This window comes from Pelodiscus sinensis, chromosome 21 (genome assembly GCF_052426305.1).
Source record: "Pelodiscus sinensis isolate ZL-2025 chromosome 21, ASM5242630v1, whole genome shotgun sequence".
NCBI lineage: Eukaryota > Metazoa > Chordata > Testudines > Trionychidae > Pelodiscus > Pelodiscus sinensis.
In genome coordinates, this window is record NC_143072.1 from 11,012,694 (window position 1) to 11,035,592 (window position 22,899).

At 50.4% G+C, this 22,899-nt stretch overlaps 1 protein-coding gene across 2 annotated transcripts in view; it reads left to right on the forward strand.

Annotated features, from left to right (window-relative positions):
• Nucleotides 1–1,093: 1,093 nt before the first annotated feature.
• UNC45B (unc-45 myosin chaperone B) overlaps nt 1,094–22,899 on the forward strand; it is a 41,876-nt gene continuing 20,070 nt past the window's right edge. The window contains exons 1-12 of one of the 2 annotated variants that reach the window (XM_006119612.5): nt 1,094–1,249; nt 3,928–4,089; nt 8,018–8,054; nt 13,051–13,226; nt 13,972–14,061; nt 15,669–15,836; nt 17,046–17,214; nt 18,718–18,888; nt 19,553–19,724; nt 20,853–21,153; nt 21,696–21,790; nt 22,298–22,439. In XM_006119612.5, coding sequence (XP_006119674.3) covers nt 3,928–4,089; nt 8,018–8,054; nt 13,051–13,226; nt 13,972–14,061; nt 15,669–15,836; nt 17,046–17,214; nt 18,718–18,888; nt 19,553–19,724; nt 20,853–21,153; nt 21,696–21,790; nt 22,298–22,439 — 1,683 coding nt within the window. In that variant the 5' untranslated portion in view covers nt 1,094–1,249. Of the gene's footprint in view, nt 1,282–3,927; nt 4,090–8,017; nt 8,055–13,050; nt 13,227–13,971; nt 14,062–15,668; nt 15,837–17,045; nt 17,215–18,717; nt 18,889–19,552; nt 19,725–20,852; nt 21,154–21,695; nt 21,791–22,297; nt 22,440–22,899 lie in introns of both variants that reach the window. The other variant, XM_006119613.5, reaches the window with a different exon arrangement.

Sequence of the window (22,899 nt, forward strand, 5' to 3'; positions counted from 1 at the left end):
TTGAGGTCTGCTCCTTCTTAGACCTGACTTCCTTTGCCTGAGCCCTGCCCTGCCTTCCTGGCCTTGCCCTCTCTGGGCTTGCCAGCCCAAACATGTCTCCCTTCTCCCAGGAATGATCGTCCACAGACTTCCCCAGAAAACACCTTCTGCTGCTATTTCCTGCCTCAGTAGTCCCAGCTTGGCTTGTTCCTCCTCAGCTGGGCTTCCTCATTCAGCCAGGGGATTGCTTAGCCACCTGATTCCTTTCCACTCTGGTCTATTTGTTTAATTAACTCTCTTCTCAATCTGCATTAACTCATGGTGTGGGGTGAACACCGTCCCTCCCCCCCCATCAAGAATTGTGGCCAACATCCGGAGAAAAGCATTCCAGTCTGTGTCCTTCTGTCATGCCCCAGCAAAGCAGAAGCCCACTCCAAGGCGTCTCCGTGACCTAATCTATTCTAGTCTCTAAGGTGCCACAGGTCTGCTTGTTACTGTTGTGTCACAAGCATCCTCTTTCATTGGGCAAGGAGTGACTATTGCCCTGGTTTGTGTCAACAATTCACCTGGGTGAGCAATTCTCCTGTGTGAAGGCGTAACGCCTTGGCAGGGTTCAGCAGTCGCCATTGAGCAATATGGGACTGAATAGAGGAGGGGTTCTACCTCTGGGGTCTTGGCATGGCTGGCTGTGAGCATAGCCCTGTCTGGGTTTCCATGGAGTCCAAAATAGGAGAGAAGGAAGAGGGGAACGTGTGAATGGGATTCCTCTGAAACAGCTTCTCGAAGGTGCTTGGAGCCTCTCGTTGTGGCAGCTGCTGCCAGGCTCCCTTCCCAATAACGGAGCCAAAACATTTGCTCCTGCGACTCAGATGTCTCATGCTTCCTTAAATAGACTGGGGAGAGGGTCTGCGCATGTTGGGCAGGGGTGCTCTGTCCTCCCAGCTGTCAGCTTTTGCTATTTGAAAAGCCCCCATCCAGCGTTTGGCTGCTGCATGGCAGATGTTTGAAGTGCCTTTCGGCTCCTTTTGCAAGAGCCACCATAATCCTCCAACTCAGTTTAGAAAACTCCTTTGGAAATCTGACCTCACCCCCAGCCCCGTGCTCACTACCCCATTGGCGCAGGCCTCGGGACAATGTCACTGAGCTATATAAAGCACAGGAGGCCAGCATATCTCCGTAGTAGGAGGGGAGGAAGCCAGCAGACCGGCTGAGCAGAGCTGAAAGCGTGACGCAAGCGGGTGACTTTCTCAGCATTTTGAATCCACGCAAGGTACGGAGGGGCAGGGAGCAACAGGATGCAAGGCAAGGCAGCTTTTACATGGAGAAATTGAATGTTTTTATTTGAAATGCATTTCTGCTGTGGGGGTGGGGAACCGGAGATCAGTGACAGGTGACACTGACAGTCTGCAGGGGCAGCTAATGTGGCCCAAATATGGTTAGGAACTGAAATGCGAGATAGGGTCTCTTCACCATGTGACCCAGGCACTCTGACCCCACCATTTACTGGGCTGGTTTTCATTTATGGCTGCAGTCCTCCCTCCTCTCAACCCCCCCACCCATCCCCACCCCCAATGGGCTGTTGATGAGAGATCTAGCTTTAAATAGAACTTTTAAAAACCTGGCCAGCCCCTTCGGTGTTTTAAATGCATGAGACTAGCAAAAAGCTCCAAATGGTGTACTGCTCAGATAGCCATCTGGGAAGGGCTTGAGAGGGCTCTAAGGACTCTCTCTCCAGAGGAATATAGACCAAACAAGTCCTTCATCTGAGGGAATCTTTAGTCAGACTTTTGCTGACTTGCTTGTGTGGCTGGACTTTTAAAGGGCTGTTTTAAATTTAGTTAAACAATTAAAGTTGGTTGAAATTTATAGGGGTAAGGGAATTAAAGAGGCCTTGTCAACATTTGAATTTTTATGAGAAACTCATGCTTTTTTGACTTAAATGTTTTCCTGTCAGGGTGAAATACAAAACACTGAGTATTGCCTTGCAAAATTAATTTCAGTTTTGTCCCTTCTTTCATGCTTACCAGAGTAATGCAGTGTAATATTCTAGCCTGTTGGCTTTGTTTTGACCCTTTGAGCTTAAAACCTGCCTCCCTCACCCCACGAGACTGTTTGCTCTCTTCCTGGGAGAGCAGGACTGAGAACACCGCCTGGGACATTCTTTGGCTGTCGTCTGCCATTTTTCTTCACCAATTCACTTCATGCAAAGTTCAGTAACAAAAGTCTTAAATAAGATTGGTCCCCAAACCAATCTGAGCAATTCCACTAGGAGCAACCTTCCAGTCTGACAGTGCACCTTTCAGCCTGACCTATTTGTCTCCTCTTCAGCCAGTTCCTTATGCACTTTCAGTTCTCAATCTCTATAGTCTCCAATTTAATTGAAACTTACCATGTGGAACCGAATCAAATGCATTACTAAAAATCCATTCAGATTAGATCTACTGCATTTATTTTGTCTAAAAAAATCAGTTATCTACCTGTTATCCCAATTACCATTGACCTCTATGCCCTTATAACTATTTTCTCTTTCAAAATTTGTTCGAAGAACTTGCATACAATTAAGGTCAAACTAACAGGACTGTAGTTTCCTAGGTCACTTTTTTCCCTTTCTTTAAAAATAGGAACTATATTAGCAGTTCTCCCATCATAGGCGTGAGCCCTGAATTTACAAATTAATTCACAATCCTTGCTATTGGATTTGCAATTTATTGCGCCAATTCCTTTAATGTTCTTGAATGGCGATTCCATCAGAGGTGGAAGTCAATTTCTATAGCCTTGATCCTATTTCCCACCCTGCCACTAGCTATATGCTCTTCATTAGCCTCATTAAAAACTGAGGCAAAGTATTTAGGTGTTGACCATACCTTGATTATCTTTAATCTCCATCCATCCTGTGTTTAGCTTCCTTGTGGGAGTTGCAGCACATGCGTTACTGTATGTAACATAGGCTGCCAGCACTCACTGGGGCAGTTTTAAGAGCAGTCCCAATTCCAACAAAACAGCTGACTTTCCTAAGAGATGCCAGATATAACCTTTCAGTTTCTCTCCCTGGCTTTTTTTAACCTGTGAGGTGGCCAAAGTCCCTGGCTACGTCTACACTGGCACCCTTTTCCGGAAATGCTTAAAACGGAACAGTTTTCCGTTATAAGTATTTCCGGAAAAAGCGCGTCTACACTGGCAGGATGCTTTTCCGGAAAAGCACTTTTCCCAGAAAAGCGTCCGTGGCCAATGTAGACGCGCTTTTCCGGAAAAAAGCCCTGATCGTTATTTTCGCAATCGGGGCTTTTTTGCGGAAAAGACTACTGTGCTGTCTACACTGGCCCTTTTCCGGAACAGTTTTTCCGGAAAAGGACTTTTGCCCGAATGGGAGCAGCATAGTTTTTCCGGAAAAACACTGACAATTTTACAGTAGATTGTCATTGCTTTTCCGGAAAAGCAAGCGGCCAGTGTAGACAGCTGGCAAGTTATTCCGGAAAAGCGGCTGCTTTTCTGGAATAAGTGGCCCAGTGTAGACACAGCCCCTGTGTTTAAAATCTGAAATGCATGGCCTCTGGTCGACTCGAATCTGCATATGCTGGGTAGAGAGTTTGGTTCTAGGTTGGACTACCTAGGCACTAGGATCTGGAGCTGAAGACTTCTCCTGTTTACAATAAATGTATATTAGGAAAGAAAGCAGCATTGTTGGGGAAGGGCTGTGAGAAGACCGAGTAACTCCCCATCCCAGTATTGCTACCCGGATGCTGACTTGCTGCATTGTCCTGCACTAGCTGTGTGTCTGTCACACTTCATTCGATACAAGGGAGATGTTTAATCTTCTCTGAATGCCAAGAGGTAGTTAACGGCACACAGGAAGTGCCAAGTGCTTTGCACATATTGATCAAATCACTTTAATCGATACTTCCCCTAAAGTTACTTGGTAGCTGAACTGCGGCTTCCTTCCCCACCCAGATGGAGGACCCAGCTCAGCTGAAGGAGGAAGGCAACAAGTATTTTCAGGCTGGCGACTATGAGAATGCTATTAACAGCTACACCAAGGCCATGAAGCTGAGCAAGGACAAGTCGCTGCAGGCTGTGCTGTACCGGAATAGGGCGGCATGCTTCCTGAAGAAGGTGAGATGAGAGCCTCTGGATTTGGGGAGGGGAGGTGATGATGTACAGGCGGGTTAGGAGGTTTGGGTTAGGGGCTTATCTGCTCACTATATTTTCGATATAGAAAACAGTGCTGCTCATCTGACCAGCTCCAAAATCTTGCTCCCTTCAGCCTGTCCAGTTGTGCGCCTGGAAACATCCAGGGGACCGGTGTTCCCCAGTAGCCTTGGGCCACTTGCATCACAGCCAGTTTCTAAGATGTCCCGTTGCTATAGATCCTTGGTGCATTGTCTTCGAGGAGTTGTGCCAGGGTTTGGCTTGGGGGACGAGGTCTGGTGTGAAGGGTTAAAAATCAGGAGGGGGATTTGTTTACTGGGGGCGGAACTGGGACATTGTCCTCAGTCTCGTCTTTGTCGGTGCCACCCTCCTGGTTAAACAGAGTCTCCCTGGGGCCTCTTGCCAAGCACAAACCAATGGAAACCTGTAAGTTCTTTAAAGCAGGGACTATGGGTACGTCTACACTACAACGTTAATTCGAACTAAGCTAATTCGAACTAACGGATCCAGACTAAAAAACTAGTTCGAATTAGCGTTTTGCTAATTCGAACTAGCATGTCCACATTAAGTGGCCAGAAGCAGTGCCGGCAGGGCATCAGATGAGGACTTAGAGCATGGAGCTGCTATCTCAGGCTAGCCGAGGGCTATGCTTAAAGGGACCCGACCCCCACCCCGGACAGACAGTTCTCAGGGGTGCCCCGCTTGCAAAGCAGTCCTGGCTTGGAGTGCCCGGAGTACCCACACTGGGCACATCACAGCACTCGGCCGTCAGCCCGGCTGCACTTGCCGCAGGCTGCCATCTGGGGAGAGGGGGCAATTGGGGGGCTGCAGGAGAGCTTCCACCCCCAGAAGCCCGCAGAGCCAGCCCAGTCCTCCCCATCGGGGACTCGTACCCCATTCCTCCCTCACCTCCTTCCACTTACCCTTCCCTAGCCCCCCTTCTTGTTGTACAAAATAAAGATAACATGTCTTCCAAAATGGAATTTGTCTTTATTGAACAAAACTGGGGGAGACTGGGAAAAGGAGGTGGGAGAGGGGAAGAGAGAGGCTGGGAGAGGCAAGGGCAACTAAAATAATCAGGGGTTGGGAACAGGTCCCATATGAAGAGAGGCTAAAGAGACTGGGACTTTTCAGCTTAGAAAAGAGGAGACGGAGGGGGGACAGGATAGAGGTCTCTAAAAGCAGGAGTTGGGTGGAGAGGGTGCATACAGAAAAGTTCTTCATTAGTTCCCATAAAGAAGGACTAGAGGACACCAAAGGAAAGGAATGGGTAGCAGGTTTCAAACTAGTAACAGAAAGTTGTTCTTCACAAAGCAAAGAGTCAACCTGTGGAACTCCTTGCTGCAGGAGGCTGTGAAGGCTAGAACTGGAACAGAGTTTAAAGGGAAGTGAGATCAAGTCATGGAGGTTGGGTCCATGGAGTGGTATTAGCCAGGGGGTAGGAGTGGTGTCCCTGCCCAAGGTTTGTGGAAGGCTGGAGTGGGATGGCACGAGACAAATGGCTTGGTCACTGTCTTCGGTCCATCCCCTCCAGGGTCCCTAGGGTTGGCCACTGTCAGCAGACAGGCTACTGGGCTAGATGGACCTTTGGTCTGACCCAGGACGGCCATTGTAAGCTCAGGGCTCAGGGTTGGGGGTCTCAGTGGACCCCCTTGATTCTCTTGCACACCTGCTCCTGGGTGGCCAGGCTGGCAGCTCTCCTGCCCTAGACAGCCACTTTCCTGTGCCTAGTGCAGAGATCGTGGACGAGGTCCACGATGTCCGCACTAGCCCAGGCGGGTGCCCACCTCTTGCGGTCCCGGGCAAGCTCCCGGGAGCCACCAGCCTGGTCCCGGGAAGAGGGGGAGGGCTGGGGGGCATCGATCCATGCCAGGTGCAGGGTCTGCTGGCTGGGTGCTGGCAGGCTTGCACCTGGCACGGGCACCGTAGCCAGCCCGTGCCCCTTTAAGGGGGCCGGGGCCGGGAGGGGGGCAGAAGAGTTTCACTGGTGTTGGCCAGAGTGGCCACCAGGAAAACCTGGGGAGGGCTAGCCTCCCACTAGTTCGAATTAAGGGGCTACACACCCCTTAATTCGAACTAGCTAGTTCGAACTAGGCTTAATCCTCGTAAAATGAGGCTTTCCTAGTTCGAACTAAGCGCTCCGCTAGTTCGAATTAAGTTCGAACTAGCGGAGCGCTAGTGTAGCGCCTATGAAAGTTAATTCGAACTAACGTCCGTTAGTTCGAATTAACTTTGCTAGTGTAGACATACCCTACGGGAACAGGGGCCGTGAGTTACTCGACCTGCACAGAGCCCTGGCCCTGTGGTATCAACTCTGCCAGCGCCCGTGATGAAGAGGATGTTAATCCCAACACAGCCCCAAGTGGCACTGCTGGAGTATGGTGCGGTGTCCCATAATACCTCCAGGGCACAATGTAAGTGCTGTGGAACGGTACCCTCCAGAGGAGCAGTTCCCAATAACAGGAGTTAGTCTTTAGCCCAAACAACAGATGGTTTTGGTAGCAGAGGGGCCTCGGTGTTTTGTTATAAACTGTCTCTGCCGTATCTGGATGCTACTATATGTCCTTCGCACGCGTGTCAAAGGAGTCCAGCCCACTCTAGGCTGGTTGTGGTGACTTGCTATGATGATTTCTACAAAAGACCATCAGACCCAGGGCTGGCAACAGATTTTGCCTGGCTCTGGGCATGGGGGAGCTTGGTTCCAGGCCCCACTGGAAGGAGGCGGGCCTTAGGCAGAAGGGGCAGGGCTAAGGGCCCTTGCCTGGACTGCACCTCGCCTCCCTCAGACCCCCTCAGTACCACCTTGGACTCCGGCGATGTCCTACCCAAGCCTGCCTATTCCCTGATCTGCACTACTAATGTTGCCAGGAGAAAAACTCCAGAGGCTGCACAACTACCTCTTTGCAGCTCCCCATTGCGCAGCGGTTGTACTGGAAGCTGTTGCATTGTCTTACCTACACTTGTAGCAATGTAGGGCTGAGAGGGTGTCACACAAGTAACAGGGGTTGGATTTACCACCGTGGTGCCTCCTGCTGCCCACTCTGGGAAGTAGCTCATTTCAGTCGGTTGAGGACACCACTTCTGGGGAGTATTCACCTGTGGTCACTTGTCTCTACTGTCTGGATCTGGACCCACATCACCCCAAGATACCCTCTTCTGGGGATCGACAGTCCTCAGTTTGCCACTTGCCTTGGGTGCAAAATGCAGCCCCGATCTAGCCACTCACAGGTGGCACGCTACAGTCCGTGTGCTGGTGGGTTGGGGGACCCAGGTCCATTTGCTACTCTAGGTCCCAGCGTCAGGGGCCCTCTAGCCAGCAGCCACTCACTGTCCCTCCTCCAAAGCTCTCCTGTCAGTTTCCCTGGGCCTCTTCTCCACAGCCCCAGCACCCACTTGGCCCCTGTGTCACAGCCTCAGTCTAGCAGTTATCAAGCTGCATCTCCCTACGGCCTGCCCAGTACTGTTCTGTCCATGGAGGTGTCCCTTTACAGGCAGCCAGTTCTCCTTCCTTGGAGTCCAGGGAGAGACTGAATTCTTCTCTGTCCTGCAGCCCTTCTTATAGGGCCCAGCGTGGCCCTGATTGGCTGGCCTCCTATAAACTCTTTCCCCACTGTTTGGGCCCTGTGCAGCATTTCTAAGGTTGTTTTCACCCCGTCCCCTTCTAGAGTGGGCTACCACACCACTGCAGTATACCGGTAAGGAAAGAGCATCTAAATCCGTCGTCTTCCGCGATATAATAGGACTTAGAACTTACATGTTGAGCCTTTGTTCACCCATCTGGAAAGTGTGGCCAAGTGACTTGCTCCCGATTACACTCCAAAATCAGTACCCTGAATATATACCATTGCCCATCTTTATAGCTAATACATCTCTCTTCCCTTTGAATTGACAGGAGAGCTATGCCCAAGCAGCATCGGATGCTTCTAGAGGTAAGCAGGCGAGGGGTTGAGTCTTCCTACATGCACTAGTGTGTTCTCAGACCTGGTTTTGTGACTGCGTAATACAGGCATGTCCAAAGTCCGGCCCGCGGGCCAATTGTGGCCCATGTTCCGGTTTAATACGGCCCCCCAGGTAATTTGGCAATATCTATCTTTTATGGCCCCCAACGAATCCATATGTATTGAGATGAATACATTGTAAAATCTCAGTTAATGTCAGTTGGTCTAAATCAGTTATAAATATATTTGGACACAACATGTATACTTGGTGTTATGTTCCTGTTCATATTTTTTTAACTTAAAAGTTGACAGACAACCTTTATTACCAATAATATGTAATGTACTTTACAATGTTCCTGACACATATTTCAGCTTCCTGGATTTTTTTTTTCCATCTGGCCTTCAGATATGAAAGGCAGAGTGATTTAACACCTGTTTAGATTTGTCATCCATGTGACGAAATGAAAAGTATGCCGTTTGCAATAAACTTTGCATAAAATAGTTAATTTGCATTTAATTTTAATGGTTCAAAGAATGTCAGGCAAAATGGTCGGCCCTCACGCATGTTCACTTCATCAAATCTGGCCCTCTTTGAAAAAAGTTTGGACACCCCTGGCGTAATACAACCAGTTAAACTCACATTACACTTGCTTCTGTTCTGATTTACAAGTAGTAGATACGTTTTGTATTAATGAAAAGGAAAATGCAACTATTATATATTGTACTCATGTAGCTTTACTGTTTTGTGTCATTCAAAAAATCAGCTATAGATTGCTTTGCTTGGAATGTTAAACACCAGGATTCTGTGTTAGTCCCTATAAAATTCACCCTCTTGACTTTACAGAGAAATGGGAGCATGATTGTTCCATTTACTCACACAATGGGGTGTGGTGGGGCAGTTAAAGCAACAGGGATCATCTCTCCAGGGGGGATGAAAGTGTCCTACCTGGGTCAATATGCCCTTAAAATTGAAGGTTGAGATTCCAAAGGTAGCGAATGCACTTTCCTTGGGAAATGACACACAAAAGGTTAAATAGCATCCTGCTGCTATGCAAGTGCAAGGTGTGTCCATACTTGAAAACTGATTGCAGGTCTGGTCCCCTCATGTCAAACAAGAGATGTTAGAATTGGAAAAGGTCCAAAGAGGGGGCCTTCCCCTTCCCTGTCCAAGCTGAGATGCTATGCTAGAGGTCACTACTAGGAAAGTGGTGTTACTACTCACATAAGACCAATGAAATCAGTAGGAAGCACATTTAAAACAAACAAAAGGAAGTGCCACATCACACAATGCTCCATCAGCCTCCATGTTGTGGAGGCCAAAACTAAAGTGAGGGTCCAAAATGACTGGCTGTGTTCATGGAGGGCAGGTGCCCCAACGGCTATTAACCGAGATGGTCAGGGACACAGCCCTATGATCTGGGTCCCTTGCATCTGGCTGCCAGACCCTGGGACACGAGGCATTGACTGCAGTTCGAAGACACGATACTGGGCTGGCTCAGGATGGCCACTCTTATGTTCACTGTGGCAAATCCATCCAGCGAACCAAGAGGGGGGAAAACTTCTCTGGACAAGGGGGGAGGGACAGACCTTATCCTTGTGGATAAGGGAGAAGCAGTGGACGTAGCATTTGATACGGTCTTGCGTGCAATTCTTATCAATAAACTAGGCAAATACAACTTAGATGGGGCTACTATAAGGTGGGTGCAGAACTGGCAGAATAACTGTTCTCAGAGATATCAGAGGGGTAGCCGTGTTAGTCTGAATCTGCAAAAGCTTCTGATGAAGTGGGTCTTTGCCCACGAAAGCTTATGCTCCTACACTTCAGTTAGTCTATAAGATGCCACAGGACTCCTCGTCGCTGTTCTCAGAGAGTAGTTATTAATGGTTCATAGTTCTGCTGAAAAGGCATAACAAGTGGGATTTCGCTGGGGTCTGTTTTGGGACCGGTTCTGTTCAATATCTTCATCAACGACTTAGATATTGGCATAGAGAGTACGCTTATTAAGTTTGCAGATGCAACCCTTCCCAGCTTCGTGTCAACTGCTTTGGAGGACAGGGTCATAATTTAAAATGATCTGGAGAAACAGTCTGAGGTAAATTGGATGAAATTTAATAAGGACAAATGCAAAGATCTCCACTTAGGAAGGAACAATCAGTCTCACACATACAGAATGGGAGGGGCCTACTGCAGAAGTCTAGGAAGGAGTACTTCAGAAAGGGATCTAGGGATCATAGTGGACCACAAGCTAAATATGAGTCAACAGTGTGATGCTGCTGCAAAAAAAGAAAATATGATTCTGGGATGCATTAACAGGTGTGTTGTGAGCAAGACACAAGAAGTCATTTTTCTGCTCTACTCTGCACTGATCAGGCCTCAACTGGAATATTGTGTCCAGTTCTGGGCATCGCATTTCAAGAAAGATGTGGAAAAATTGGAGAAGGTCCAGAGAAGAGCAAGAATGATTAAAGTTATACAGAACATGACCTATGAAGGAAGACTGAAGGAACTGGGTTTGTTTAGTTTGAAAAGGAGAAGACAGAGGGGTCATGACTGCAGTTTTAAGGTATCTAAAAGGGTGTCACAAAGAGGAGGGAGAAAAATTGTTCTCCTTGGCCTCTGAGAATAGAACAAGAAGCAATGGGCTTAACTGCAGCAAGGGAGGTTTAGGTTGGACATTAGGAAAAAGTTCCCAACTGTCAGGGTGGTTAAACACTGGAATAAGTTGCCTAGGGAGGTTGTGGAATCTCCATCTCTGGAGATATTTAAGAGCAGATTAGCTAGACATCTATCAGGGATGGTCTAGATCCGTGGTCACCAACAGGTCGATCGCGAGGCCTCGACCAGTCGATCGCGAGGCGTCCTGTCCGCCCCGCCCCCATTTCCCTCCCACCCCCGAGAAGCCCCACTACCTACCTCCAGTGAAAATGGAGGTAGTGTCGCCTTCCCGGGGATGGACAGAAGTCCCGCAGCTTAGCACCACCTCCGGCAATTCCAGAAGTGCACTAGCTGCTCCCTGCACTGCACAGGAGGGGTGAGTCAGCCCCGGGGCAGGTGCTCGCGGGGCTTCCCTGTGCCGGGGGGGCGGGGTCGGCCCCGGGGCAGGCACACGCTGGTTTCCCTCTGGGGGCGAGGGAATCCTGGGAGGAGGCAGATACAGGGGACTCTCTGCCTCCACTGGCACCCCACTCCCCAGCCACAGAACTCTGTCCCCACTCCCCTTTCCCCAGCTACAGAACTCTGTCCCTGTTCCTGTCCCCACTGGCACCCTGTCCCCAGCCGCAGAACTCTGTCCCCACAAAATGTACAATTATAAATGCTTCATTTGACATTTAAATAGTATGAATAAAAAACAGACCATTTATTTCATAACTATAAACATGTGATTTTAATTTTATACATTGCATAATTTAAAAATAAACTGTTTAACAGAGTGTATAAGGGCTGGGGATAGCAAATGATGGACAGGAGGAGAATAGAGAGGGCGGGGCTTCAAGGAAGGGGCGGGGCAGTAGATCTTCGCCTGTTCGGAGATTTAAAAAGTGATCTTGGGTGTAAAAAGGTTGGAGACCACTGGTCTAGATGGTGCTGGGTCCTGCCATGAGGGCAGGGGACTGGACTCCATGACTTCTCGAGGTCCCTTCCTCTTCTAGTGTTCTATGATTCTAAGACTAGAAGGGACCACCAGGATCATCTAGTCCCATGGTCACCAACCAGTCGATCACGATCTATCGGTCGATCTCAGGAGCTCTAAGAGTAGCTATTGAGCCCTCTCTGAACTGCGTGCCTGTGCAGTACATTTACATTAGTTTTCCTCATTTGAGGAGCAGCTACTCACCGAGCAACAGCACAGGTGAGTAGCTGCGAGGAATGGGGAGAGCTGGGAGGTCGGGAGGGCTGTGGCCCCAGCTGATCAGCGGCTTCTCTGCACCTGCCCACGTGGAACTTGGTGCACCCTGGCTGAGCGCCATGGCCAGCTGGCCGGGCAGCCACTTCTCTTCCCTCCAGCCCAGTTGCCCTGCATTTCAGCCCAGGGAGGCTGCATCTAGCTCCAGCTGTGCTGGAGCAAGCTTCCCAGGCTGAGCGCAGGATCACAGATGCCCATCTGATGGACTGTATACGACTAGCAATCTCAGACTACAGCCCAGACTTCAAGACACTGGCAGATACTGTTCAGTTACAGGTGCCACACAGAGACTTTGTTATTGGAAGAAAAAATATATAATTATCAATACTTGATTTTAGATTTACAAAATAGCAGAGAACAGAATGTATAATTGTAAATGCTTCATTTGACATTTAAATAGCATTAATTAAAAACAGACCATTTATTTCATAACTATAAACATGTGATTTTAATTTTATATATTGCATAATGTAAAAATAAACTGTTTAACAGAGTGTATAAGGCCTGGGGATAGCAAGTGATGGACAGGAGAATAGAGAGGGCGGGGCTTCAAGAAAGGGTTGGGGCGGTAGATCTTCTCCTGTTCTGAGACTTAAAAAGTGAGGCCACTGAACCTCGCCCATCCCCACCTCTGGCCAGTCCTCAAATCCTGGCTTAGACTTCAATTGCAGAGAATCTCCAATTTATCCTAGTTCAAACCTGCAAGTGACCCTGTGCCCCAGAGGAAGGTGAAACCCCCCGGGATTCTCTGCCAATCTGCCCCAGGGGAAAATTCCTTCCTGATGCAAGATTTGGCGATGGGCTAGACCCTGAGCTTGTGGGCAGGACCCACCAGGCATCTCAGAGCACCAATGGCTTTAAGTCACTGCTCTTTTGAGCATCGTTCTGTGTGTTTGGGAATGGCTGTACAGAGAACTGACCTAGTGGAATGCAGCCAGAGGAAAGGGGTGTAGTGGTGGAACAGGGTAACAGAGTCCTGGTGGGGCCATGGGCCTCCATCGTTCTTGTCTTAGTGAATTCTCTGGGTGGGGGTGGAGTTCGAAGCCAATGTTGATGCTTTTTGTACTTGATCACTTTCCTAGCGATTGACATCAGTGCGTCAGATATTAAGGCCCTGTACAGGCGCAGCCAGGCTCTGGAGAGCCTGGGGAAGTTAGACCAAGCCTTCAAAGATGTCCAGAGATGTGCCACCATTGAGCCCAGCAACAAAAACTTCCAGGAGGCCCTGAGGCGGCTGGGAGCCAAAATTCAGGAAAAGGTAAAGGCCTTGGCAACAGAGTTTGGAGTCCAACTGTACGAAAGCTGCAGGTGCACAACGGTGCCCCAGAGCAAGCATGTCTTCTGAGCTTAGGTAGTAATGTTTGAACACACGGCAGGCCATCCTCCAGCCCTCTTAAGGCCAGCACACCACACAGCGAACCACTTATGGGCTGGATAATGGCAGATTGGGGGGCATTAGGAGGAGCATTGCTAGTGGATCTAGAGAAAGTGATTATTCCCCTTTATGTGGCTCCGGTGAGGCCTCAACTGGATTCTGGGCCCTCCACTACAGAAAGGATGTGGGTGCACTGGAGAGGGTCCAGCGGAGGGCAAAGAAAATGATGAGGACTGGAGCACATGACCTATGAGGAGAGGCTGAGGGATTTGGGCTTGTTTAGTCTGCAGACAGAAGAGTGAGGGGGGATTTGAGAGCAGCCTCCAAATCCCTGAGGAGGCTGGAGAGAGGCTGTTCCCAGTGGAATCTCCATCCCTGGAGGTTTTTAAATCCCAGCTTGACAAAGCCCTGGCTGGGCTGATTGAGTTGGGGTTGGTCCTGCTTTGGGCAGGGGGCTGGACTCGACTTCCAGCCCTGGGTTTCTATGGGTCTCTGAGCTTCAGACATGGACGATGGACGTTTACAAAAAGCCAAACCCCAAACGCCATGCGCAGCCTCAGGACAATGGAGTCTGGGGCGCAAGGGCAGACGCCTGAGGCGGAGATTTCCCGTGCTCCTCTCTCCCCAGCTGCGCGTTCAGTTCTCCACCGATGCCCGAGTGCAGAACATGTTTGAAATCCTGCTGGATGGGAGCAGCGAGAGGGAGACGCGGGAAAAGGTGAGACTCCCAGGCAGCAGCAGGCGAGGTGGCTGGTATTACCCTTATCGGGCTCAAAGCCCATCGTCAAGGGCGACTGCCCTCGTCAGCCATTCACCCGCCCTGACACATCCACAAAGAGGGAGGAGCTGACTCCACCGAGCCCCTGAATCGCAGCTCTGGTGCCTCCAGCTGAGACCCACCTCTAGCTGCCCAGCTGCTCTTCCGCCCCTCCCCATGGAGCCTTTGCCCACGTCCAAAGGGAAGGACCCCGCCTCGCGCAGGAGAGCTCCCAAGCAGCGCTGCTGCCAGGAAGCGAGTCTTGCCTTGCGGTACCCCCGGCTCCTCCCGCGCGCGCTGCCCCAGGTGGTTCTCTTTGGCCTTGGGGTTAAGCCTTCGGATATTTGCAGGTGGTTCTCAAAGCAGCTCTTCGCTGAGCCGTAGCGCCATGCCCTCTGGTCCCGTGCTACGGGCGCTGCCGCAGCGCGGTGCGTGCATATCGCTGCAGCCAATGCACAGGGACGGGGCTGCGGGAGCAGGGTGGCGGCGGGATGCGACGCTGCCCGAGCCAGCGGCGTGGCAGGGTGTGGCTTGGGGGAGAAGAGAGCCATGTTCCCGCTCAATAGACCCTGGCCCTGCAGGCACCTGCACTCACCTAAGCCACAGTCTTCACCCGCACTGCTCAGCACCCTCCTATGCAGAGGCGGTTGCTAGGGTGCCTGGAAATTCAGGGCCCCACTGGGACAGCAGGTGAGAGCAGCTCGGGAACTGATGGCTCTTGGTGACGTGACCATGCCCTTCCTAAAGCGCCAGAGACGGGAGGGGAGGCTGGTTACTGCTGCTGCTGGTGAAGCGGCTCTGACTCCGAGAACTGCAGAGCCAAGCAGCAGCCAAGCACGTACCCCTCCCTGCTGGGGTGTCCCAGGCAGCTGCCTCGCTGCACTGGTGCCAGGTGGGGGGAGGCCCCGGGGGATGCATAGAGCCCTATAAACCCTCCCAGTGGCCCTGAGAGCTATTTATCCCAGCGATGTGTAGTAGCGCTATGCTGAGAGACACAGGCAAGGGTCACTTACTGCAGGTAGCGAGTTTCAAACTCTATTTTTCTCCTCACCCAGTTGAAGAAAATTGCTGATGCTGTGACCTGACATGATGTGACGGGAATGTGGGCTCTGGGGCGGGCTGAGGAGGAGCTTTGGGTGAGGAGGGGGCTCCAGCTTTGGGGGGCAGGGCGGGGGCAGGAGGGGCTTCCCTCTAGTAGCTCCTGGTCAGCGGTGGGACTAAAGCAGCTTCCTGCCTCTCCTGGCATGGCAGACCAGGCTGCCCCCGAAGCAGCCAGCAGCAGGCTCCCAGCCAGTGGGAGTGCGGGTGGGAGCCCTGTGCACTCCCCCCTTCCTCCAACCACTTGTGGGGCACGGTGCAGTCTGTGGTGCCAGGACAGGCAGGTTGCTGCCTCCCCCCCCCCCCCACTGCTCCCCTGGTCCCCCTGCAGGAACGAGACCCAGGGCACGACATTCCACTCCCAAGTCACTCCCTCCCTTCAGGCATCAAAACTCCATTCTGAACGCCGTTCACAAGGAGGTGGCTTGCGACTGCCGCGCCCTGTGACCTTCCACCTCGTTTTCCCCTAGGCGGCAAACAATCTCATTGTCCTGGGGCGGGAGGAAGCAGGAGCCGAGCGAATATTCCAGAACAATGGGGTGAATCTGCTGCTGCAGCTGATAGAAACCAAAAATGCTGAGATGATCCTTGCAGCCATAAGGACCCTTTCGGGCATGTGCACGGGGCACAGGGCACGGGTAAGTCGCAGGCCTCGGTCTCTCGCTGCAGGCAGGGAACCCAAAGGAACCTGTTCCTCGCTGTTGCAGAACAGCTGTTCCTGCTTCCATGTCAACCCCCACTTAGCAGTAGAATGAGGAAAATAAATCTTGAGTGCCGAGAACCATTGAGCAGGAGGGATTGATCCTGGGACCTTAGAGGCTAAAACGCCAACTGGCTCTTAGCTACAGCCAGGGCCGATCCGTCCATATAGACGAACTAGGCGATCACCTAGGGCGCCAAGCTAAATGGGGTGCCAAATAGTGATGCAATATCATTGAGGGGTTTGAAGGTGGGGGTGCCGATTGCATGGTTCGCTTGGGGTGCCAGTTGCTGGCAGCTAGTCTAGGGTCACCCCTGGCTACAGCTATAGAGCAGAAGTCACTCTCCCTTTCTTAGGGTGTGCCTAGACTACATGCCTCCGTCAACGGAGGCATGTAGATTAGACAGATCGGCAGAGGGAAATGAAGCCGCGATTAAAATAATCGCGGCTTCATTTAAATTTAAATGGCTGCCCCGCTCTGCCGATCAGCTGTTTGTCGGCAGATCGGGGCAGTCTGGACGCGCCGCGTCGACAAAGAAGCCTTTCTTGATCGGCACAGGTAAACCTGGTTTCACGAGGCATACCTGTGCCAATCAAGAAAGGCTTCTTTGTCGACGCGGCGCGTCCAGACTGCCCCGATCTGCCGACAAACAGCTGATCGGCAGAGCGGGGCAGCCATTTACATTTAAATGAAGCCGCGATTATTTTAATCGCGGCTTCATTTCCCTCTGCCGATCTGTCTAATCTACATGCCTCCGTCGACGGAGGCATGTAGTTTAGACGTACCCTTATAGACTAACAGATGTATTGGCCACCACTGCCCTATACTCTGTTTGCCAGAAGCTGGGAGTGGGTCACAGGGAGGGATCTCTTGATTCCCTGTTATATTGATTACTTCTGGGGCACCTGGCAGTGGCCACTGTGGGAAGACAGGCTAGTGGACTAGGTGGACCTTTGATCTGACCCAGAGAGGCTGTTCTTATGAGGTGCAAAACCATTTCCTGTGCCTTTACCGGACAAATTCAATATTCAGCTGTTATTTTATAGCCCTGGCCAAGCATGCCATTTTAATGGGTGTGAAAAGAAAATTGCTTCCTACAGAATCAGGTGAACTATAACACTGATTCCTGTATTTTTATCTGGGCAGGCTACTGCTATCCTTCACCTCCTGGGAATTGATAAAATGTGCATGTGGATGGCAGTGGATAATGAAGAAATCTCTATGGCTGTTTGCAACCTCCTACAGGCCATTACAGACTCCTTATCAGGGGAAGGAAAGGAGGAGCAACATGGAAAAGAAGATGCTGTGGTGCTGGGTAATTGAATTACATGTAACCACTGAATGTTGGCAGAGATGTGAAAAGACCTAAGGGTCCCATTGCTCTGAACAGTAGAACCTACAAATTTGGCTTCTTGTTGCCTGTGAGTGGATTTGCAAACAGCTGATGTAAAATCATGACAGGTCTGGAGAAAGTTAATAAGGAAAACTTATTTACTTGCTCCCATTAGGGGTCACCAAATGAAATTAATAGGCAGCAGGTTTAAAACAAACAAAAGAAAGTATTTCTTCATGCAACGCACAGTCAACCTGTGGAACTCCTTGCCAGAGGATGTTGTGAAAGCCAGGACTTTAACAGGGTTCAAAAAAGAACTACCTAAATTTATGGAGGTTGGGTCCATCATTGGCTATTAGCTAGGTAGGAAGGGTGTCCCTAGCCTCTGTTTGTTAGAGGCTGGGAATGGGTCACAGGGGTGGGATCACTTCTGTTCATTCCCCCTGGAGAACCTGGTACTGGCCACTGTCAGAAGACAAGATGCACGTTTGGTCTGATCCTGTTGGGCTGTTCTTAAAGTGTCGAGGCTACTTAGTACCCAGCAACAAGCACTGTTAGAAACACCTTTACTTACCAAACCCACAGGTCCCAGAACCATAGCTAGCCTTCCCAACCATAATGCTTTTCTGGGCTTATATTGGGGTGGGCAATAACTTGGGGGTCTGCTCCAAGATTTTGGAAAGTGGTCAAGGGACACACTCATCTAGGATACTAATGGAGGAGATGTGGGGTCTGGGATGGAGGTTGGGTGCAGAAGGGAGCTTGGGGTAAGGGACTGGGGTACAGGAGGGAGTGTGGGATCTGGGATGGAGTTTGGGAGAAGTAGGCGATTGTGACCTAGGGCAGGGGACTGGAGTGCAGGGGTTTGGGATGTGACCCAGCGGGGGCAGAGGGTTGTGGCAGAGAAGGACTGGGGTGCCAGAGGCAGGCTGTGGCCAGGAGACTTACAAGCCAGCATGCAAACCTGCCTGCCTGCCTGCCAAGCTAAGGCTTGCATAGCTTAAAACATTTCCCAGCCAACCTGCCTGCTTGCCTAGCCTTGTGCTTCAATGAATAACTGAGCTGAGAAGAGGGGGCGTGATTCTTCTTGGCCGCCTGTTATTTCAACAAGCAGCTCCCTTGGGCTGGTTTCTGGCTGGAAACAGGCCAATGGGATTGTGCTGGGGTCAGGGCGGTTCCTGAAACTCCCCTCTCCCTCCAGTTTTGAAACAGAAATGGAGCCCTACAGCCACGTTTCTGCTCGGCACGAGGGGCTGTGGGACAAGCAGGGGAGTCTGCCTGGGGCTTCCTGCTGCCTCTGCAGGTCCGACCCGGTGGCTTGGTGGATATTTTGCCTGGCCTCACTTCTATGAAACAGAGACATTGGCTAGAACACAGCCCCCATGTACATTCTAATAGCCGTTCAAAAGTGGTCTTCGGTAGGGTAATCAGCTTTCAAAGCGCCTCTTCCTCTAACCTTCTGCCACCGCCTTGTCTCTGATGCAGACACCAAGAAGGATTTGAAGATGATCACAGTGCACCTGCTGGACATGCTGGTCAATAAGAAGGTGTCTGGGCAAGGTCGGGACCAGGCTCTCAACCTGCTCAGCAAGAACATACCGAGAAAGGATCTGAAGATCCACGACAACTCTAGAACCATCTTCGTCATTGACACTGGTGAATGCCCTTTCCCCAGGCCTAAGCTGGAATGGGACATGCATGGCAAAACTCTTCCAGACATCCTCTCGTAGCAACCCTCCTATCTAGAAAAGTAATTGACGTGGTGAGACTTTCCAAAGTCTGGATGGAATTCAAAACAGAAGAGCTTTTGTTTTTAATACTGCGTTTTCGGGGTTGAGCTGGGCTTCATGGAAAGCCTTCAACCCTCACATCTTCTACTGAATGAAGATATTTGCCCAGTATTTGTTGAATTAAGATATTTGTTTAATCCAGAATCTCCTCTAATATTCAAACCCCTATTCCTCATTTCCAGGCCTTCATGCCACTGAAATCAGCAGGTGTTGTGCATCTTTAATTAAAGGACAGATCTAGTTGATGAACAAGTCCTGCAGAAGCGATAATATTAGTACGACTGTACATTTTATGACTGTTCAACAGAATTCTGCAAACTTTGACATGGGAGATCTTACTCTCATCAGTAAATTAATTGCTTACTTGTTTCTCAGAGCGGGTTAGCAAGGTCATATTAAATTAATTTACAGGCCAGATGACACACATATTGCAAGTGGACTAGTTTGGTGCAGGAGAATGCCCACTGCACCGTATGGGAATGTGGCACAGACCTGTCCTCTCTAAAAGCTCTGTTAATTCTCTGTCCCAGGTCTAAAAAAGATATTGAAAGTTGTAGGCCAGGTTCCCGAGCTGCCAGGCTGCCTGCCCTTAACAGAGAACACCCAAATGATTGCGTCCATTCTCCTGAATAAGCTGTATGACGACCTGCGGTGTGATCCCGAGCGTGACCACTTCCGAGAGATCTGTGAGGAGTACATCAGGTGAGTTAGGGCGCGGATGGGGCACTGTGCGAGGATGGGTGCCCAAAATGCAAAGAAGAGCTCTTAGGAATCTGGGAGTGGGTTAGATGCTGCATAATCCTTTCAGATTCTTACAGCAGAAATTGGGCCAACATAAAATGTGCCCTATGCTGCTCTGTGTAGGCTAGAGCTCTTCAAGGGAGGATGGCAACCAGAAAAGCACAGAATGGTTCAGAAGATTGATACAGGTTGAACCTCTCTAGTTCATCACCATCCGTGGTCAGGCGTGATTTGAGTTAACCAGGTGTCCACTTATTATGGATGTGGCCAAGTTTCCCGCAGTCCCATAGAGTTTGTTTAAAGCCCGCAGTCCTGACTCAGTGTTCTGTGCTGTTTCGCTCTAATATACCCCTAAATGTCTTCTAAGAGTGCAGTAGGCAGTGGCAGTGTTAGCAATGCTGCTAGACAATATCGACCTCCTGTGGGTCAGCAAATTCTCTAGTTTGACACCGGTCAGGTCCCGAGGGTGCCAGATCAGAGAGGTTCAATCTGTAATAGAAATGTTTCTCTTGAAGTTGGCATTAAGAACTAGCCTACAAGCCATGGCGCAGTCATCAGTGACTGGAGAAATAGACCCGCTGCTGGATAAATAGCTAGTGAGGTGATATGTGTCACTAAGGATCACATGGTCAAGGGTACAGCTGGGAATAGAAACCGGGCCTGACTCCTGGTCTCCTGCATTACCCCCAGGGACACAATGTGGGTTTCATTTCTGTTCCAAGCACGTGTGCCCGTTTCACCCAAACGAGACAGCCTGGCCACTGATTCAGTTTGCCAGAGGAAGAAAAGGACCCGTGTAGGGAAAAGGAGTGAGAGGGGGATCCATCCCCATAGTTCCAAGTCGGTGCCTTTTCTCGTGGGCGGGGTGTGGTGGAAAACGCATACTGCTTCTGCCCATGCGGTTCCTACCCTGCGGATGCAGAGCCGGCGGCTGTGAGAAAGTGCTGGGTTAAATTCCAGCTTGGAAAGGGTGTCTCGATGGTGCCTGGCCCTCGAGAGGAGAGACTGGTAACACACCAGAGACTGACAGCAGTCTGCAGTCTCCCTCCCAGGCCTGCCTTGCTGATTTTGGTCTGCTGCCCCCTGCAGGAGCAAGGTGGACCCGCAGGACATGGATAAGACGCTCCATGCCATCCAGACTGTTTCTGGAATCATGCAAGGGCCTTTTGACTTGGGCAACAAGCTGCTGGGCATGAAGGGCATCATGGAGATGATGGTTGCTTTGTGTGGCTCTGAAAGAGAGATCGACCAGCTTGTGGCTGTGGAGGCCCTCATCCACGCCTCCACGAAGCTGAGCCGGGCCACCTTCATCATCACCAATGGAGTGGCACTGCTGAAGGAAGTCTACAAGAAGACCAAGAATGAGAAGATCAAAATTCGTGCTCTAGTGGTGAGTGTTCTGCCCGCTCTGCCCCTTGCCAACACTTTATCACCCTCGACCTCTGCATCCATTCCCGGGGACAGGCACGGTCTAGGTTTGCGATGCTGTCATTTCCTCTGCCACGGCCAGGGTCTCATCAGTAAGAACATCCACTGGCATCCCTCTGAGAAGTCAAGGAGGGCATGGCAGCTTGCAGGTCTTGGCAGAGGACAAACTTTGTAATGCAACAAAACTCCTTGTCTGCCATCTTCAATTCCTCTCCAGTGACTGCTATGTAAAGCTAACCCGTTGGGTCAAGCTTCTTTTAATGCTTCTGCATGGGGACGAACTTCTCAGTCATATAATGGACAGTGAACGGTGGCAGGGCTTCAAAATAAATGGAAAATCTGCTTAAAGCAACACAGAACTTTCTTTGCTAGAATCTGTCTCAGCTTATGTAGATCGACCATTTGTTGCTTTTCTTGTAAATTTGAGGCCATCTTGATGCTGTCCCAGAAAAGGTTCATATTCCTTCATTGAGCTACATTGTGTCCTTTCATTCTCTGATGCAGGGTCTTTGCAAGCTGGGATCAGCGGGAGGAACTGACTATGGCCTGCGACAATTTGCTGAGGGGTCCACGGAAAAGCTGGCAAAGCAGTGTCGAAAGTAAGCAAGGCTGAAACAAGCGTGTTGCTCGTGTTCCACTCCTTGCTTTCCAAAATGCTTTTCTGTTCCATCTCTCCTGAGGAGGGCCTCGCGTACGTGGTGCTTTCACTGTGTTGCTGATAAAATCTAGATGGTGCTTAACTGCTGGAAACATTTAGGAATCCATGCCTAGAACTCTTATACCCCCTTTTCTGTTTCCCCGCTGCTCTTTCATCTTTGCTAGCACCAAAATCCGTCCGGTTCCTCACCCCGTAAGAAACCACAGAAGATAATCCGATTGTCTAAAAGGTATAATATATTAAAGGTGTCTCTTATAAAAAGCATAAGCACACTACCACTCCCGATTCCCTATGGAACATCATCCAAAGGGAACCTTGGCCATTAAGAGCTGTGGTTTTCTGCATCTGTTTCATGGCACATGAGGATGCTGCTAAAAATAAAGCACAATGCCCCAGCATCCCTTTGGGGTGTTGCCTCTTTTACCCCTGTGAATGTGTTCTCATTCAGGTGGCTGTGCAACACCAGCATTGACACCCGCACCAGGAAGTGGGCTGTGGAAGGTCTGGCGTACCTAACCCTGGATGCAGACGTGAAAGATGAGCTTGTGGAAGATAAGCCAGCCCTGCAAGCCATGTTTGAATTAGCGAAGGTACATTCTCCTCTCCCAGGCTCTTGCCAAGCTAAAATAATCCCTTGTCTTCTGACTCCAACCTCGTGAACACTGGATGGTTAATGATCTTGGTGGGCGATCATGAAAGGTGACTGTGAATAGGGGCATAGCTGGGGTGGGGAAAGGGGGCAGTTGCCCCCAGACTAGGGCGAGAGCAGGAGAAAGGCATGGGAGGGTCTGGGGCCGCCCAGCCCTGCTGCAGCCACATCAGACCCTCCCGCACTGTTCTCCCTGCCCCTCCGCCCCCTCTCTCACTATGCCCCAACAGGTCATTATGGGGTGCTGATGAGCATTGTTCATGAAATGATGCGATGCCTCTTAATGTCCCACCGAGCCAGCACCAGTCACCCACCAGCTGAACAGAATCTTCCTCTGGAGTATCTCAAGTGTTGTTTACCTCTTGCAGCTTTGCTTATAAGTAACTATACATCAATAACAT